The sequence below is a fragment of the Mytilus galloprovincialis genome, chromosome 7 (genome assembly GCF_965363235.1).
Source record: "Mytilus galloprovincialis chromosome 7, xbMytGall1.hap1.1, whole genome shotgun sequence".
In the NCBI taxonomy this organism is placed as follows: Eukaryota; Metazoa; Mollusca; class Bivalvia; order Mytilida; family Mytilidae; genus Mytilus; species Mytilus galloprovincialis.
Genome location: NC_134844.1, coordinates 84,672,831 through 84,693,775, shown reverse-complemented (window position 1 = coordinate 84,693,775; position 20,945 = coordinate 84,672,831). Strand labels below are relative to the sequence as shown.

At 31.2% G+C, this 20,945-nt stretch overlaps 1 protein-coding gene across 1 annotated transcript in view; it reads right to left on the bottom strand.

Annotated features, from left to right (window-relative positions):
• The window catches only part of LOC143084294 (uncharacterized), a 33,943-nt gene extending 14,745 nt beyond the window's left edge, over positions 1-19,198 (bottom strand). Inside the window, exons 1-4 of the mRNA XM_076260705.1 lie at positions 19,027-19,198; positions 13,469-13,856; positions 12,495-12,724; positions 8,664-8,928 (exon numbers count right to left, since the gene is read on the bottom strand). Coding sequence (XP_076116820.1) covers positions 8,664-8,928; positions 12,495-12,724; positions 13,469-13,691 — 718 coding nt within the window. The 5' untranslated portion in view covers positions 13,692-13,856; positions 19,027-19,198. The remainder of the gene's footprint in view (positions 1-8,663; positions 8,929-12,494; positions 12,725-13,468; positions 13,857-19,026) is intronic.
• Between the last annotated feature and the right edge of the window lie 1,747 nt (positions 19,199-20,945).

Sequence of the window (20,945 nt, the reverse complement as noted above, 5' to 3'; positions counted from 1 at the left end):
ACACCAAACACAACATAGAAAAATAAAGACTAAAAAACACGAACCCCACAAAAAACCGAGGTGATCTTATATGCTTCTTAAGTGTAAACGGATCCTGCTCCACATGTGGTACCCGTCGTATTATAACTTAAAATAATCAGCTAATGGTGTTAACTGTAATTGTGAATTAGCGAATCTTGTCTATGAAATTTTGTTTCTATACTTGATAAAAAAAAAAGGCAACAGTAGTATACCGCTGTTCAAAACTCATAAATCCATGGACAAAAACCCAACATCGGGGTAACCAACCAAAACCGAGGGAAACGCATTAAATACAAGAGGAAAACAACTACACAACACAGAAACGGACCAAGCATCAGACAAAACACCACGAGAATAACAAATATAACATGAAAACCAAATACATGAATTTGGGATAGACAAGTACCGTGCCACGTCTTATCTCAAAAATAAGAGAAAACACAAACGACTCAACGTTAAAATGCAACACACACAGAAACGAACAATAATATAACAATAATATAACAATGGCCATCTTCCTGACTTGGTACAGGACACTTTTAAAGGGGAATAAAAGTGGTGGGTTGAACCTGGTTTTATGGCAAGCCAAACCTCGCACTTTAATGGCAAAGTTAAATATAACATTGAAATGACAACATAATATTACAGGACTACAATACAAATAAATAGGAGAACATATTAGACAAAGAAAAACATGATTAATAGATAACAAAAAGCATCAGGTTTAAAATTCAATACGCCAAAAACGCGCTTTGTCCACACAAGACTCACCAGTGACGCCCAGATATAGAAGATCGAAAGTGAAAAAAAGTACAAAGGTGTACAGCACTGAAGATCAAAAGTTAAAAAGGTTTCGCCAAATACGGCATTGTTTTTATGCCCAGGGTAAGAACATTCTTATTATATAGAACAATTCATGCTTTTGCAAACAGTAAATTTTATCAAATGAATATGAAAGAGATATACACAAATAAAACAAATACAACATTTCCATATAATTACGACATAAAGGCTATGTACAAAAAAAAACAAGCAGTGCTACCTTCATATGATTTTAAGCAACAAATCCTGATTTTTTATAGAATAAGACGATCGTGCAACAAACTAAAACACTTTTTACAAATTAAAGTAAATTCAATAGTGTTCCATTTTTAAAGCCACACCATGAAATATTCTCTACATTCGCTTTTTGGCAAATTAATCAGACATGTACAAAAAGTCTTTTAAAAATTTCTGATGTTAGAGTTTGATACAAGATAAGGACATATGACGTCAAACTGAAATTTGCTAAAGACTAGATCAAACATTTCGCAGAATTCAAATCAACACATTGAAAGTGTTCACATAAGATGAATAGGTTCAACAACTCGGATATCGCTGAATATCAACTCTCGTTACTTTATTTAAGAAGGCTTGTTTATTATTATATAGAAAATAACCAACTCGAGTTGATATCATGCGATATCCCATTTTCACTCGTTATAAAAACAATAATTACAAGTGGAGTATTCAAGATTTTAGATAATACTAGTTTTGAATATAATTCGAAATATTGGGTCATGGTAAATTGTGCTGCAGTCATTTAAGCAAAGATTGGATAAATGTTTGCTCAATGGTACAATCAAGAAAAATTCGATCGAATATCGAATTCCAAGTAAAATTCAAATTGGTTAATCCTTTAGCAAAATCAAAAGCTCAAACACTTCAAACGAATGGAAGGAGCTGCTGTCACATTCCCGGTGTATTACAGATACTTTTTCATGGTGGATAAAATCTGGATTATAGCTAGCTAAATATTTAGCTTATATGCAATTGCATCAAATTGCACGATATTAAGAAAAAGTAAGAACACAACAAACAGACATAATAAATATAAAAGTTAAGGATGCAACATTGTGTTATAATCTTAATCAGAATGATAACAAACAAAATATGTAAAATAAGAAAAACTAAATGCAATATAGACAAAAAACATCAGCAAAAATGAAAGCCATGAATTTGAATACAAACAAATGACAACAGCACAACATTATAATGGCAGGATGCACACCCACGCCAAAAGGATATTATCTATTCTGGACTGAACAGTTAAGGTTAATAATTTACAAAGACGACCAAGAACACTATAACATGCAATTAGATAATAAGTAACGCAAGCTACTAGAATATAAGGACCATTATGTATCATTTGTGAAATTGATAAAGAATATTTATCAACAAGGTAAATGTATATACGTATATTCAAACTTGTTTTAAGACGAGGCGTTCTCTGTCATATTCCTAGTTCGTTTACATTCTGCTCTGACACTGGTGACGTTTTATAAACCTAAGTAGCAGCTGTAAGCTTTTAAAAACCGAATAAGTTGGAAAGCGTAAATATGCAAGTGAAGTTGATATTTCGCTTTTAATCTGGGGGAAAGTGATAATTTAAAACAAAACAAAAACGTCTTGTTTGTCACTGTTTCTGATACTAAGCTTATTGGTTATCCATATTTGAGGTATAGTCTAAAATCAGGGAGAAAAGCCGCGTCTGGTTTTTGTGTTTTTAATTCTAGTAATAGAAAATATATATCAAAATAACTCAATCAGAAAAATTTGGATTGTTAATGAAAAGAAAGAAAAAAGAAAATTCAATACACTTAAATGTGAAATTAAAGGATTTGCCTTCCTTGATCCTCTACTGATCACTTATTAGTATTCGTAGTTTTTGTACCTTTTTGTTCACTCTTAACGAATAATGCCGTATGGTATCCAAAATTATTAAAATTCATAGCGTATACTGCCATTTTTATAATGAAAAGCACTGTAGATCATTTCTTTTACACAATTTGTCAATTTCCTATAAGGAATTGTGGTATATTGGGTTGAAAATTCAAAAGTTTTGATAGTATCAATTTCAGAGATTGATTGAAAATAATATGTTTCTGGAAGTTATCTATAGTATTTTTTAGAATTGACCTATGATTCATACCTCTACGCGAAAAAACAGTTTCACGGTACGGAAAAAATCTAATGGAAACATCTTTTGTAGAACGTGCAGATGAGACCGCAATGTACCGGGTTTCTTTTTGTGAACTTTGTGAAACTCAAGAATATAATACAAACAATAAGTCCTAATATTTGCTGTTCAATATAGTGATCATTGAAGCCATCCCGGACTTGTAATTCGCAAAAATCTCATCCTTGTCAAATGATAAATTTTTGTGAGTGATTAATTAACTCATCATAGATACCAGGATTGAAATTTCATATTTACGTCAGACGCGCGTTTTGTCTACAAAAGCATCATCAGTGACACAGGAATTTATTCTTATTGTTACACAAGACTACTCGTATGACATATTAGTACGATCAATATACAAAGACAATACCATTTGATAATTTGTAATTATCCAAAAAAAGAACAAATATTCATCATGAAGAGTTGATAGATATTTCTCTTTACATTTTTTTTTAAATTTTGATTGCATATTTGTATATTAAATGAAGCATGGCTTTATCGGTCTTGTTTACATACATATTTATAAAATATATTCCAAGGTCATGATAAAGCAACGAAAAGCACCGATGAGATTCCCGACTTTGAAAAAATATATTAAGATTTAGTTATTCCTATTTCAAATTGTTGGAAAAGAGAGACGAAAGATATGATTTTTGAAATAAACTGACATATCTCCTAAGGTATTAATATAAGAAGTGGATAAAAGGAAAGAAGACGTTACATAAAGATAGGAATATAAGAATACGATTTTAAAGAGTAGAAAACCTAATAAAATAGTTCCTTACCATATTGTTGTAATTCAATTTTCCTACCTGTAGATTAATAAAATTCCAAGGACGAAAGTTTACTTGACATGACCTCGATTGATGATAAGCGAAAAGAGGGCAGATGCGATTGTTTACATGTTCTTGAGATTAAATGTCATCGAATCAATGAACCCATTATATCTTAAAAGAAATATCTGAATATGACATTAAATATAGAATTTTGTAAAGATAACTGGCAAAAACTCCGATAATTTGTAAAAAATACATTTCAGGGGCAGTTGCTTCAGATATGGTCCTCAAAAAGGCCCCATATTTTTTTTTACTTTTAAGGTAAATAAGATTCCTTCTTCACGTCATGATGGCTATCTAACTGTCATACAAGTGGAAGATTTAGTTAGCTATACAACCAGATGAAAATTTAAAACGGAAAGTCCCTAATCAAATGACAAATGACAACATGAAAAATTGTTACACATCAAACGGACTTATTCCTGACTTTGAACATGCATTTTCTTAAATAGACTATGGTATCTTAATTTTGGATTTGTAGCTAGCCAAACATCTCACTGGTATGATAGTCACACCAAATTCTATTATATTGTCAACAATGTGTGAAAAAATTAAACAGACATACTAGTAATAGGTAAAAAAAGGTATTTTAAAATTTGATAAATCGACCTGCTTATGAACCAATTTTGCTTGTAAATATATTTTGCATTTCATAATGTGAGCGCAGGAATTAATGAACTTCATAAAATCCTTCAACGATATTGAGAAATAAAGTGTACATTAGTATTCCAACTTGTAATCAATTGATTTTTGTTACTTGCCGAACACGCATTGTCATGAGGCTTTTTGGAGAGTCAATAAAGCATTAAATCATCCTCTTTTGGAATACATTTAGATTACACGCACTTAGAATTCCGGGATATTGGTTACTGACTATGCGTCTTGGTATTTCATTCCTGGAAATAAATCCTTGGTTAATATCACAGTTAAAGTTCGAATGCCAAAATATCAAAATTAACTTCCGGATTAAATTATGTGATTTAAAAATCAAATCGCCATTGCCCCATTCTACACAAAGAGCTCTACTAAGACTTCAAAATTTCATTACATTTGTACACAGATAAAAACAGCAATACCGTCCAAACGTTCAGATGTCGTGAATTTAATAAATGATAACTTGTATACTCTTTACAGACCCAAGGATTTGATTCGAAACATACTTACTACCCGGCATGCTAATGTGATGAAGGACAGGAACAAAGGATTCCATTGTCTCTCTTTTGCCATCTCTTCAACTGATCCATGTGTTATTTATGGTCTTCTTTTTTTTTTTTTTTTTTTAATTTTGAAATGCTAAGGTTTTTCTACCTCAGGCATAGATTACCTTAGCTGTATTTAGCAATACGTTTAGGAATTTTGGTCCTCAATGCTCTTTAACTTCGTACTTTATTTGGCCTTTTTAACTTTTGTTGAATTCGAGCGTCACTGTTGAGTCTTTTGTAGACAAACGCGCGTCTGGCTTATATACAAAATTTAGTCCTGGTATCTATGATGAGTTTATTTTTAATTCTTCTTCAACAATACGTTTCAATTATTTGTTTGTCTTTCTCGCCTACGCCTTCCTTCTGGAGTCAAATGTAATTGTATTCTATTGATGTAATTCATATCTCTTCTTATCATATGTCCAACGCCTTCTCAATAAAATTGTACCTATCTTGATTACAGTCTTAGAAGGGTTCATGAGATATTTTGTTTGACAAAAAATTGCGCAGGATTCTTCTACAGTGTTTTGTTCGATTTCAGCATTACATAGTATATAATACACAACTCTGGTACAGTTTATAATTTCCATACATTGTTTAGTGATCTAAAAATATTTTTGGCATTGTTTATTCTGTCCATGATGCCATTTCCTACACCTCCATTGTTCCTTTTTGTACTTCTTATGTATGGTTATGCTTTTGTGATAAGAACATCTAAATTATCTATCTATAAGGCTAGAAGTTAGGTAATTGATGTTAAGGGTCATGATGTTTAGTCCAACTTGACTGGCAAAATTATTAAGACGGTTTGTTATCTCTTTTATATCGTAGTGGGTATGTGATAGAGTCAGATCATCGGCAAAATCAAGATTTTCATATGTTGATGAAATGTTCCATCATATTCCTATTCGAACATTTTCTGTAATTTTTTTCATCATCCAATGTTAATAAAGGAGTAGGTCCGGTAAGGGCCGATTTTGGCCTCAAATTTCAAGTTCATCTGACGAAAGATTTTAGACACTTTTAAAACACTTAAGTGTCTATTTCAATTGATTTAATTAGTTTTTGTGAAAGATTTCAACTGATTAAGCCATGAAAAACGCTTCGATTCAAGCTTTAACATGAAAAATCTATCAAATTTGCAAAAATTCTTCACTTTTTAGATGGTTTTTGTCAAAAATGAAAGTGGCCGCATCCGTGTTCATCTTCAACCTTTATATATGTTATGTATTATCATAAAATACAACTTACATTTCAATAATAAGGATGAACACGAATGCGGCCACTTTCGTTTTACACGAAAAACGTCTAAAATTTAACTAAAACGGAAGAATTTTGAAGATTTCAGTAATTTAGCACAACTTAATGGTGCTAGTACCCGATATATGCGCATTGTATCGTCAAAAACAGCCCATATTTAAGTAGAAGAAGCATTTCACTGTCCAATAAATAACTAAAAGTTTACATTTTAACAATTTTTTAAAAACTGCTATATTTTGGGGCCAAAAAGTGGTCTTACTGGACCTACTCCTTTGAGAGTAGAAATGGGAATAACAAATATAACATGAAAACCAAATATATGAATTTCGGATAGAAAAGTACCGTGACACGTCTTATAGTAATGTGAATTCACACTCAATTATAAGAGAAAAAAACGACACAATGGAAACACAATGTTAAAATGTAACACACACAGAAAAGAACTATATTATAACAATGGTCATATATGACTGGTACAGGACATTTTAAAGAAACAAATGATGGGTTGAACCTGGTTTTGTGGCATGCAAAACCTCGCACTTTAATGGCAATGTTAAATATAACATTAAAAAGACAACATAATATTACAGGACTACAATACAAATAAATAGGAGAACAAAGCCCTTAAAATTTAAAAGATATTTAAAGTTCATAAACCAAAAATTAAAACCTTACTAAATATATTTCAACACACATAGAAAATAATTCTAACTAATGGAAATAAAAATTGTGGCCCTTTAGATTAATAAAAAAATGAGCTTTCATAGGAAATTATTGTTTAAAAAATTATGCAAAGAGCTGTAAACTGATGATTTTTCTTTAAATGTCCCGTAACAAGTCAGGCCTATAGCGATTGTTTACCTAAATCCGTTGCTATGTGTGTTTGTTCTGTGTTTCTGTTCTTCTGTTGTATCTTTTAATTTTGATGTGTTTCTCTCGGTGTATGCTATCCTGATTTTTTTTTGCTTCCTCGAATAATTACTTTTCAGCAACGGTAAACTATTGTTTCCATTATTCCATACTAATCACGTGTAACAAATGTAGCTAAACATCGCCATTAATATCTCTAAATGCCCATGTATGCATGTCATAATTACGGGCGATTTATAACCTGTTGAGTCATATTTTGTTTATAATTTGTTCTCTGTCTAGCAACATTTTAGCTATATCTGTATGATCACAAGCCATAAACAGCGTTGATTATTTGATCACAAGCCATAAACAGCGTTGACTGTTCGAGATTGTCTTTACGACAGTTTTAGTTTATCCATCAATCTCTTTCGTTAAAATATCTTTGTTCAGCTTGTTATTAAAGATGACATATAAAACCAAGGCACAGTATTTACCAAAACATCCTTTCGTTTAAAACTGATCAATTTGTTCTTCATAAACCCAATATGGATGCTGGACAAAATGTTTAATATCATGTTTAGGATTTTCATAATACAATTTACATAATAGTGAAAAACAATCGTACAAACCATAATAAATGGATAACTCAGTAACTTTTGTTTCGGCGTACACTTCAGCTATTGATTGCTTTTCAGTTTTTGTAAATCACATATTAATTGACAACAAATTATACACAGATGAAATAAAATTAATAATGAGTAAAAAAGTGTTATCTTGGTTTACTTGTTTTCTACATACTACAATAAGTTGTGTTTGTTTATCTTCAAAAATGTCTCTTATACGATAAAAAACTGGGTCCCGAAAGTTTATTTCAGTCTGGTTTGAAACATCAATCACAAACAAAGTTTTCTGATTAGGATTGTAATGTTTTACAATGTCACCTGGATCTTTTACTAACAGAATATTGTACCCATCTGTATGCATTTGACAAGCCACATGTTGAAAAGTGATTGTTTCCCCTTCTATAGAACTAGCAGTTATGGTTACAGAACTATTCTCCTGTAAAAGTTTCAATACATTATAAGGAGCCTGTGTACTTTCGAACTTTTTACCCTTGTATTTTCATTGTTCTAGAACTTTGCTGAATTGTGCTACAAAACAAATTATAAATTTAGAAAAAAGGATTCTTGACAAGGTTGTACCTTATAGTTTAAAACTGATCATGACAATTCAAGTTGTTATATATAACTTATACGTATAAATCTTAATTTACAATTCTTTTCTCAATTGCATCAATGTGAAATGATACTACACCTAAATGTTTTTCGTTATATTTTTGTGTTCTTGTTGATATTTTTTACTCCTGAAATTCACGGACCACTAGAAACAAAAATCTAAGTGTTAATCTGTAGATTTACGTGCTAAATATTATCCAATCATTTCAACGATACACAATTATCTATCTTGACAGCGTTATTCGCAAATGTTTACCTCTAACATTCCCCGCAATTGCATCCTGCTGAATAGTCGCAACTTTTTGTTCTAGCAAAACATAAGATTTTTTTACTTCTTCGTGAGATTTCTTCATTTCATTATGGGACGACTTCAAATTTTCCAATGATTCTTTTAATTCTTTTATTTCATCATTGGAACGCTTGATGTCCATCATTATTTCTTTATTTGTCTGATCAAGGGGTTTTATTCTCAATTGATCACATTCCTCTTTCAGTATTTGTCCTCCTAGTCTATTTATGGCCTGCAATAGATATGATAGTATCCAAGATTGTAAAAGACGCTTACATTTTTAGATATGAAAAAATAATTAAAAGCAAGTATAAAAAAATAATACACTGTACATCTTAAATAATCTGGTTATTTTCATCGGTCAGCGTATTGGTGCATTCAATACGGAATCAATACATGTAGATAAAAGATAATAAGAAAACCATATATCCCAGAAAACTATTGTTACAATGTATATACCTTATACCTGCAAAAGTGACCAGAATCAAATAACATTTATTGTGTAGCATTGGGTCGATACCGTTGGTGATCAACCGGTAGTCCTGATGATATCATCTGACATATTTAATTTTTTTGACTTCTTGTTGAATTTCAAACAGCTTTCTGGAAACACGGGATTTACACAAGGTAGACTAATCTGATGTATAGGGGTTGTCGTCTGTTTATGTATTCCATACGTGTTTCTCGTTTCTCGTTTTAATAAAGATTAGACCGTTTGAATTGTTTTACACTAATAATTTTTGGGATTCTTTATAGCATGCTGTTCGGTGTGAGCCAAGGCTCCGTGTTGAAGGCCGTTACTTGACCTATAAGCGTTTACTTTTATAAATTGTTACTTGAATGGAGAGTTGTCTCATTGACACTTATACCACATCTTATATATCTATAGACTACTGATGGACTGCAGTCTTAATATTTCTATGTAAGTTTAAATCCCTTGCGTTGAAAATAAATTTTCAGGATTTATCGTTTTGATGAAATTGTATCAGTAAAAGCTCATTGGAACTGTAACGGGTTGCTTTTAATTTACTAACACCGAGTCGAATCAATTTCTGGTTAACCGTAAGTACTCGAGGGTATCATTAACACAGTAGATATTAAAAAGGTTGAAAAGAAATGTAAAATAAAAAAAATGAACTCCGAGGGAAATTCAAGTCCCTAAACAAATGACAATATCGAAAAGTTCAAACGCATCAAACGAATAGAGAACAACCGGCATACTCCTTACTTTATACAGACATTTAGTAAAAATGTTGATTAATCCTGGTTTGATAGCGACATAACCTCTCACTTGTATGACAGTCGCAAAAAGTCACAAAAAGTCCGTTGTGCTGACAAGAATTTATGAACAAAAACTGACATAATAGGCAAAAATGTCAAAAAGAAAGGTACAGCAGTTAATATTGTGTTTTAATTTTAATCACTATTAAAACAAACAAGTACGTATTAAAGAATCACAAAAAGGCATATAGACAAAGCAAATAAGTAAAACTGACAGACGAGATTACAAAAATGTTCATAGAACAATAACACAATGACAGGATGTATATCATGTATCAGTACAGAGCATGTCATATGTATCATAGAAACACAAAAAGACATATAGACAAAGCATATTAGCAAAAATGAAAGACAAGAAAACATTAATTATCATTGAACATTAACAAAATGACGGGTTCTATAAGTAAAAAGTCACGTCAAATTGATACCACCAAAATCAGACTAAACAGAACATGTAATATACATACGTAAAATAATAAAATCTTATACATAAGGATAAAATCAAAATACAAAATCCTACAAAAACAATATTACTTTGTTGTCAAATATTAACTCAGATTTGTACAAAACAAATATTCGGTAATAGACGTAATTTTTAACAATAAAAATGACTATGCGTGTAAGTCATATCTTTCGGTTTGACAGAGGTTTATTTCTGAGTTTACCCTAAACTAATATTCGTTCAACAGCCACACAGTATATCATTAATTAATTTTTATTGGTTCACTTTTAGTTGATGTACTACCGTAAGAAGTCTAAGTCGACACAAACGTCATTAAGTCCAAATCTTCACTCTGCAACTTCATCAAGACTGAACAAAAATCGTGAATCAGATTTATGTAATAAATATATACTACTTAACTTTAATTTGGTATCAATAAGCTATCATACGCTGTTTTTATTTGTTTTATATTTTCAGCAGCATTTATGATGACTGTCAATGGAAATAACTTTGACAGTCAATCTTTCAAACTGACGAAAGCTGGGTTTATTATTGATTAATTGGCTTCAGAGAATTTTATGAATTTTATCGACACTAGAAGCTGAAAATATTTCATAGTGTTCCTTAAGGCTATAAAATATGTTCAAGTCAACAGAGTGTATGGTGACTGCCAATGAACATGACTTTTACGGTCGATCTTTCATCATGACGAAAGCCTCGTTTATGTGTATTACAAAATCATTTATTGTACAAGTCTGAATTGATGTTGAAGAATTGAATGCTTCTTTTTGTCACTTCATTGGGGTGTAAAAGCGTTCACCGGAGTACATTTTGTATGAAGCGCGGAAGCGCTTCTTTCTTAAAATGGCGCACGGTCAACGCTTTTACAACCCTATGAACATGATGAAGTTACAAATAGAAGCATTCAATACTTATAATTACACTGTTTAGCTATAATCATGAGAACACGGATACTACAATTATTTTACTTAATTCACCCGTGCACTTTATTGTGGGACCACGTGTTATCAAGTTATGAAAAGTGTTATTGAGTAATGCAATTGTTTAAGGAAAAACACATGATTTGCAGTTAGACAATCAGAACAAAGTATCATAATGAAACATACAACTAATGTAATTATTTGATAACATTTGTAGCATTTTTGTAGGATTTTGTACATAATTAAGAAATTGAAACCTTCAAACAAAAATGACTACACTGAAAATATAGAAACTGACAGTCTAATATAGGTTGGACAATGTTATTTGCCAGATAAAGTATTACTTTTATTTTCGAAATCAAGAAAGTAAACAAGGTGATAAATCCTCTGATCAATATTATCATGATTTTAGTATATGAAAACATCCTTAAAATATATATTTTCGGAAAAGTGAAAGCATCCCTTCGTAACTTTTACGGACGCCATCACGAGTTGATTGACCGTTATGGAATAACCGTTTCTCATGTGATATGCGATATGTATTTAACATCAATGTATATATAAAGGAAATTTGATGAGACTGTCATTAAAGAGAGAGGGTTAGCGTTATAGAACCAGGTTTAATCCACCATTGTTTACATTTGAAAATTCCTGTACAAAGTCAGGAATATGACAGTTTTTGTCCATTTGTTTTTGATGCGTTTTGTTATTTAATTTTTCCATGTTATTATGGACTTTCCGAATTGATTTTCCTCTATGTTAAGTATTTTTGTGATTTTACTTTTTCCTTACATTGTAACTACATTCTCCTTCCGAAATCATGAATGTGACATGAGATCAAGTCAAGTTTTTGGTGGGGTTCGTGTTGCTTAGTCTTCAATTTTCTATGTTGTGTCTTGTGTACTATTATTTGTCTGTTTGTCCTTTTCGTTTTTAGTGATGGCGTTGTCAGTTTACTTTCAATCTATGAGTTTGACTCTGTTAACTTTTGTCCCTCTTTTGGTCACATTCTGCTTAATTCGCTTCAGAGAATAGAATAATTTCGACACCAGATGTTCAAAATATTTCATAGTGCTCTTTAAGGCTATAGAATATGTTAAAATTATCTTAAGACAACCGAATAATTTTACAAACACCAGCTATATCAGTCCAAGCAACAGGGAAGAATGCAATGTCTATTTTTCCATCATCCAGATGAGACAGGAAGTTCCTGTAATGCTTGATTCTTGCCAAATCGGCACCTGGAGTAACCTCTATTGTTGGTGGTAAAATATCATATCCACCAGCTGGAGGAGTCATAGGAGTTAGATTTCTCAGTAATGTCATCATCAAAGTAACGTCAAACGTTTTTGAATCCGGAACATCTGGATAATATGAAACATCGAATTCATATGATATGAAAACTGAGAAATTTCAATTATCTGATGAGAGCTGTAAAATAAAATCAATACTAATACTTTGGGACATTAAAATGTCACTTATCCCAATACTGCCTTGCCGTAAATTTTCTTCACATAAACGAAACAATGACGTATGTCAAAGTACACTCGTTCTTTTCCGTAAAAGTTAATTCGAAGATACCAAAAACTTAGATATTCCATATAAAATTCACAAATAGTCTAAAATTATAAATTCTAGGTATGGACGTTTAGTTGACATTGTTTATCTTCTTAATCACGCTTCATGTATTGTTTGTTTGTCTTTTTGAATTATCACTTCCACTGTTATACCTATTTTTGGCGATATCAATTTGACGTGGCTCGGTACTTGTACATTCCATCATGGTGTTATTGAGTTATTGTGTTGTTGTGATTTTTGTATTCTCGTCTTTCAAGTAAAATGAAATGTTTTTAGAGTGATGCATGTGTTGTTGTTTGCCTCGCGATCAGTTGCAAATAATTTGCGTTTGTTCAGGACGTGTGGGAATTTTAAAACAATATTAAAACAATACGTAGGATCTATAATGTAAAAGTCGCTTGTATGTCCTGCAAAATTAAATGAAAGTTCATACCATGAAATTAACTATGAACACATACATATTAGTCAACATTTCACACATTGACATTAACCTAAATCTATTTTTTGTCATATTTTTTTTCTTTACTAACCTGGAAATCTTGGGAACAATAGATTCCACTGAGACTGGTTTATTCTGTGTTTCAATTGAAGGTCTTTCAGTTTGGTATACTCCTTCTTTATTGAGGCATCAAGGCAATTTGGTGCAAATTCACTATCAAACAAAGTTCTTACTCCACGTGGAGAAACCCCAGTAAGTAACAGGCTCATTCTCACATAATTTTCTTCTATTATTGACAGGGACGCCGAAGCCATTTTTATTTGTCTGTATAAAGCAGGCTTAAATTTTGTATATTCGTTTATCACGGGTTGAAGTGTCCTTGGTAGATATCTTAAACATGATCATTTTTTGTTTGTTTGTTTTCTTGATTATGTTGCCATTGGTCACGTTTCTTTTCTTTTAATATATGACATATTTTCCTGAAATAGTGAGAAGTATAATAATAAGTGATCACTTCAGACTGTTAACACTTAAGTTTTATTTTAACTTTATAGCCTCTAACACTCTATTCTGTAAAATTAATGTAAGTCTTTAACAGTCCTAATCTATAACATTTCGTGAAGCCCCCTCCCTCAGTCCATTCTTTAATACACTGCTGACTCAGACCTTCAATATTTTACAGAATGGACTGTTATAGGATTATATCATTTTTGTATCATCAACAAACATGAGTTCCCGGAGGTAGTTCTTTCAGTTAATAAAAGATAATAAGTAACAATGAAACGGGATCAAATGGTAAAAAATCCTGTTAGTAGTTAAGTGGTAATTTCATTAATTTTGACTTTTAATACCTGTGTTACTGATTGTATCTGATGTTAAATTGTCAGTCATAATTTTTAAAATATTACGCGAAAAAATAAAATTGGTAAAAAGAGTTATTGATTAAGAACAATAAACACATATAAAGGTTACTTGCGATTTATGAAAATTATAGCCAAGTGCATCTCTAATTTGTCGTATAGTTTCAGATGGAATTATATTTGTAAAAGTTGAATATTTTTTTTCGATTTCAAAAGAATGATTTTCAACACTATGTGCAAAAGTTTAATCTGTTGCTTTCAATATGTTGATGACCCCAACAGGTCATCAAAGATGATAGACTTATAAGTTTGTACACCAGACGCAGATTCATCTACAGAAGGCTAATTAATGACGCTTGATTTAAAGAATTTAATAGTCAAAAGTTCAAATAATGTACGAAGTTGAGAAGCATAAAGGAACGCAAGCAATCATGTCAAAAGTTCCTAAATGATTTTTGTATATCTTCTAATGAACATCTGTTCCACGACACTGCATATATTTCGAATGGTTGAAATAAAATGATCATAAGAAGAAGGATACGGAAAGATTCTGGATAAAGTTACCTAACGTGATTGAATGGCATTCTCAGAAAAAATATCTATTGTTATAAGATATGTTTATGGGGCTGTATACAACTTTTACTACTATACTTATCTACATCTTAATATACGAAGTAAAATTGAGAAAGGAAATGGTGAATGTGTCAAAGCGACAACCACCCGACCATAGAGCAGACAACAGCCGAAGGCTACAAATAGGTCTTCAATGTAGCGAGAATTCCGCACCCATAGGTGTCCTTCAGCTGGACTCTAAAAAATATGCATACTAGTACAAGTACACTCCGAATTATACTCAAGAAACAAAATTTAAAAATCATACAAGACTAACAAAGACCAGAGGCTCCTGACTTGGGACAGGCGTAAAATTGCGGCGGGGTTAAACATGTTTATGAGATCTCAACTCTCCCCCTATACCTCTTGCCAATGTAGAAAAGTAAACGCATAACAATACGCACATTAAAATTCAGTTCAAGAGAAGTCCGAGTCCGATGTCAAAAGATGTAACAAAAGAAAATAAATAAAATGACAATAATAAATAAATAACAACAGACTACTAGCAGTTTATTGACATGCCAGCTCCAGACCTCAATTAAACTGATTGAAAGATTATGTCTTCATCATATGAATATCAGGCACAATCCCTCCCGTTAGGGGTTAAATATCATACTATCATAAAATATATGAGAAGAACATAACCCGTGTCATGCCAACAACTGTTTTTTTTTAGAAATTAATGTATTTAGTTCCGATGTAAAGACCCTATAAGTGAATTAATATTAAAGCCAAAATATGCAATCTTTAATGACCTGACAACAGTATCATAATTATATCCCTTTTTAATAAGTCTATTTAAAAGTTTTGTTAGTTTCTGAGGAGAATGCTGACATTTTGTGCTTTATAAAGAATTTTCCCATAACAATTTGGATGTGAAATACCTAAACTGCATGTTCAGTTATATTTACGATTTTTTTCCTTATACCGGTGATAAAATTTAGTAAATGTTTTGACCAGTTTGTGATATCAAAAACCCTGGTGTAATAATTTTTCAGTCATACATAAATTTCTCTCGCTAAAATCTAATACGTTGTTACATAGACGAGCGAATCGTACAAGTTGAGATATATAAACACCATAAGATGATGACAAGGGAACGTCACCATCTAAAAATGGATAATTAACAATAGGAAATGAAAAATCATCTCTTTTGTCATAAATTTTTGTATTAAGCTTAACGTTAATGATATAAATATCAAGATCGAGGAAAGGGCATTGGTCATTGTCAGTATTAGCTTTATTTAAAATAAGTTCAACAGGATAAATTTCTTCAGCATATATACTGAAGTCGTCATTATTGAGAGCCAATATATCATCAAATATCTAAAAGTATTGTTTTAAAAATTTTTGTATCAAATGTTGTTTTGATGGGTTTTTGGTAATTTTAGTCATAAATGTAACTCATAACAATACAAACACAGGTCCGCAATAAGTGGTGCACAGTTTGTCCCCATTGGAATTCCAATAACTTGATGATATACGGAATCTACAAAGCGAACAAAAATGTTATCAAGTAAAAATTCATGCGCATAAATAGTATCAAAGCATTTCCAATTGACATAATTCTTTTGTTTATTGCTTCTAAAAAATGACCTAAAAGAGTTTGAACATATGTACTCGCATTCTGACTTTTTAAATGCCCAGTTAATCATGTTAATCAGGGATGTGAATGTTTTCTTAATAAGAATATGAGACAATGTGGTATATAGGGTAGAAAAACTTTGAACAGATTCAAAATCACCAATATATGCATGCAATTAATCAATTACTTCCAACGAGTTTTTGACCCTCCAAAAGTAATTAATTCCACTATTTTCAAAGGCCTGAATGAACAATTTATTATCAGGTTTTTTATTGTACCAAGTGAACTAGTAAGTAAAACAGACGATTTAGTAGTGGAACAATGTCTTGAGGATGAAATAAATCTAAATTTGTAAGATTTTTTGTGTAGCTTCGGAAGCCAGTACATAGTTTGGACTTTTATTGTATTTGGTTCTGCTTGTAAAGAAGTAGCTAAAAGTTTGTGTTTGTTACAGATGTTGTTTTCTGAAAATGAAGACAGTTGTAATGTAAACAGTTGGTGAATTCGTGATTTCCTTTTGTAGAACCTCTATATAAAATTTACGTCAAACAATAATGATATTATTAGCAGCTTTATCAGACTGGACAAAAAACAAATTCCTTTGCTAGTTCTGTTAGTCTATTTTTGATACGCGAAATAGGGTTTTAATGGTTGTTGTTAAGAGTAAAATGTTCTTTAAAATGTTGTATTCGAATATCAACTATCTTCATTACTACATAAAACAAAAGACCAAAGATTTTTTGTCCTGTTTTTTCCTGTTTTACCCATTTCAAACAGTAGGTACGGAGTGAGTCGTGGATGATATTACGACACTCATTCCAGTTAATAGTTGACGGGGGACGATATTTAGGTCCTTTACTGAGGAATGATTTTAACTCTCGGTCGCGAACGATGTTAAGGTCTCCTGTTATGACATGGGAACTGGGGCCACCTGTGTATTCTGATTTCTGCAATTACACGACATAGGTGTATTTTCATTGATATTTACATCTTTACATAATTGGCTATAATTAAACACATATTTCCGGGTAGATTTCTTGTAAATATAACAAATGAGAGGGAGTTCAGTATTATCAAAATATCCAGGAATTTGGTCTTTAACAGAATGGTCGTTAAAAATACCGGCAATATTTACAAAATCAAAACCTTTATTGACATACTTTATTTTAATCAAATGTTTTTTATGATCTTCAGGACGGTTAATTTTTTGAAACAGTTTAGAATAACAATATGCCATTATAGTTTGAACAATTTCATACCTAGGACTGTAATATGCAATTGTGTTGCAATCCTCTAAAATTTTATTTAATTTATTTATAGGTAAAGAACAAAGCTTGGTTAACAGATAATGTCTGCCGTTGTTTTTTGAAATAGAAATTAGGTCCGAAATATTTGTATGGTTGGTCCGAAATTTTCTTTGATTGCGATTTTTTCTGCGTCCATGAGAACGATTTTTACGAACAGGTTTAGAAACTATCTCCAAAATGTTAACAGAATAGGTTCTTGATTTATTGCCAATTCCAATGATCATTATCATTATCATTATCATTAAGACTGAGAGGGTATACTGTCTGTAATTTTTTAATCCAATTTAATTCAATTATTTTCCGTGATCGTACAAACTTTGAATGGGATTCACCAGGCTGCTTATTTACTACTTCTAAAGGTTGAACTGGTAAATATTTAAAAGGATGATTGTGCTTCTTAAGATGTTGATAAATGATACTTTTGAATTTATTGGGTCTTATAAAACGACACAGGTGTTCGTGTGTGCGTTTAGATAACTATCGTCCAGTTTCACCTACGTACTGAATACCGCATCCCGGTTTGTTTCATGTGAGAAATAAATAATACTGTTTGTTTTTCAAGTAATATCAGTTTCAAAATTTAAAGAAAATGTGCGACCATTAAACGTGGACCTTACCCCATTGTTGGTGTAAAGTCATTTTTTGGCATGGCACTTATCAATAGAAGGGTAACCACGATTTTTATTGTTAAGAACGTTAGCGATGGTAGTATTTTTAGATAAGCGATTTTGAAGATTGAGACGTGTAGATACCCTTTGAAGGAGTTTAGTATTTAAAGTTTTTGGTATGTAGATTTATTTCAAAGGAGCAAAGACTGGCATCCAGAATATGAACCAACACACAGTAAATTGAATGTGTAAAAATGAAAAAAAAAATGTTCGGCTAAAGACGTCAAACGTTTTTTGTCATAAATTACCCGACAAATTTAACAAAAGATAGGGTTTATCAAGGTAGCGACTGACGTCTGACTAAATAAATAAATGGGGCTGAATATTAAAATACTACTTTTTGATAAATATTGCTAAAGTAATGAACATAGAGAAGTTCTCGTACACATTTAAGGCAAGATGTTAGTTCTATTGGAGAATTCAGTAAGATTCAAAAGAAACAAGCACATTGTACATTTAAACATAACTGCATTCTTACACAAAGGAACTTTAACATCGAAATATTCCATTTAAAAAAAGATTGATAACTATAAAGATCATTTGTTGTGATGCAATATTTGTTTATTACGTTGTTCAACTTTACCTAAACAAAGTTAACTTTCATTTATTAAACTTACCATAACATAGATCAAAATAAATTCACGTATCTATAATATAAGCCATTTAAAGTACAACAGCTGATCTCAATCATGCTGTCCTTCAAAAATAATAAATTCACAGAAAAACGTTAGAAGAATCCAATTCAGTTATCCACAAACAATATGGCATTTATTTTAGAAAATATAAACTGACTATTATACAATACGCTGACTAAAAATATAGGGTGTGTATAAAAATATGAAAATTTCCGAATTGTATATTGATTCGATTTTTTAACCAACGGAAAATTCAGTTTTAAAATAGTTAAAATGTATATGTTAGCGGCAATAAGTAAAATTAGGCATTAAGCTTAAATCCTAGGCAAAAAGCTAATGCCTAGGCATTAAGTCTATTGCTTAAATGATGTTAGGCATTAGTCTTAAATCCTAGGATTTAAGCTTAAATCCTGAAAAATGTGTCCAGGCATTAAGCTTAATGCCTAAAATATAAATACGAGTAGATAAAAGACATTTATTCATTTGAATAAAAATGAATTTGTTACATAATAACATTATGAGAACTGAAGATTTAATTGTCATCTATCGGAAATAAAATCACTAATTAAATATATTAAAACTCATCAAATAATACTTTGAAAATTATGTTTTGCAACTATTAACAAGGAAAATGTACTTATCCTATAAAACAAAATTTGTAAGGGTTCCGCGGAACCCAGTGTCTCGCCTACTATTGCTGTTAATCACACACTCATCAAAAATGATGAAAAAAATCAATAAAATTATTCCTCTCGATACTATCAGTTTGATTGTCAGAAGCTTCTGTCCAAGTTTGAGAGATAAATTGGGGTACTGAAATATTTGAATGATGCAATGATGTCTTGTACTGGTGATCATTGTTAACTTTGAGAAGACCCTAAACAAAATATTACCTGTCGTCTAAAGTATACATGTAATGTGTCCGTATCGATTAGTTTTCGAAAATGTTTTACAATACAAGGCCCATAAAGATTCGTTGTTCAAATATTGACATATACCTAATATTGTTAGGTTTTATCGAATGTTATCAAGTGTTCGTTTTATTTATATTTTGCATTTAGCTTCCGCAAATTTGCCATTCTCACATGGTTGAGCTAAACATACTGTTAAGTGTATTTTGCGTAAGAAAAGACATTTTTTTATTAAATGACTTCTGATCAGATGTTAGATGTTTATTAATGGACACTTTCTTCCTAATGTTTAACTTTACATTTGCGTGTTTCAAAATAAAAATGTCGTAACCAACGTATCGAATATTGAAAATAACACATGTGAAAATTGGCGCATTCGAAAATCTTTAATGTATAAACATTATGAGGAACGCTCTAATTGTAAAAAAGGCAACAGTAGTATACAGCTGTTCAAAACTAGTGAATCTGATGGAAAAAACAAAATCGGTGTAACAAACTTAAACTGAGATAAACGCTTTCAATATAAAAGAAGAACAACGACACAACATTAAAATGTAACACACACAGAAACAAACTAAGCATGAGACAAAATCTGATGAGAATAACAAATATAACATCAAAGCCAAATACATGAATTGGGATAGAAAAGTAACGTGACACGTCTTATAGTAATTTGAATTCACACTCAAATATAAGAGAAAATAAACGACACAACAGAAACACATCGTTAAAATGTAACACACACAGAAACGAACTATAATATAACAATATGTTCATATTCCTGAATTGGTACACGACATTTTGTTTAAAAGAAAAACATGGTGGGCTGAACCTGGTTTTGTGGCATGCCAAACCTCCCGCTTTAATGGCAATGTTAAATATAACATTAAAATGACAACATGACATTACAGGACTACAATACAAATAAATAAGAGAACATATTAAACAAAGAAACACACGAATAATAGCTAACAAAAGGCACAACAGGTT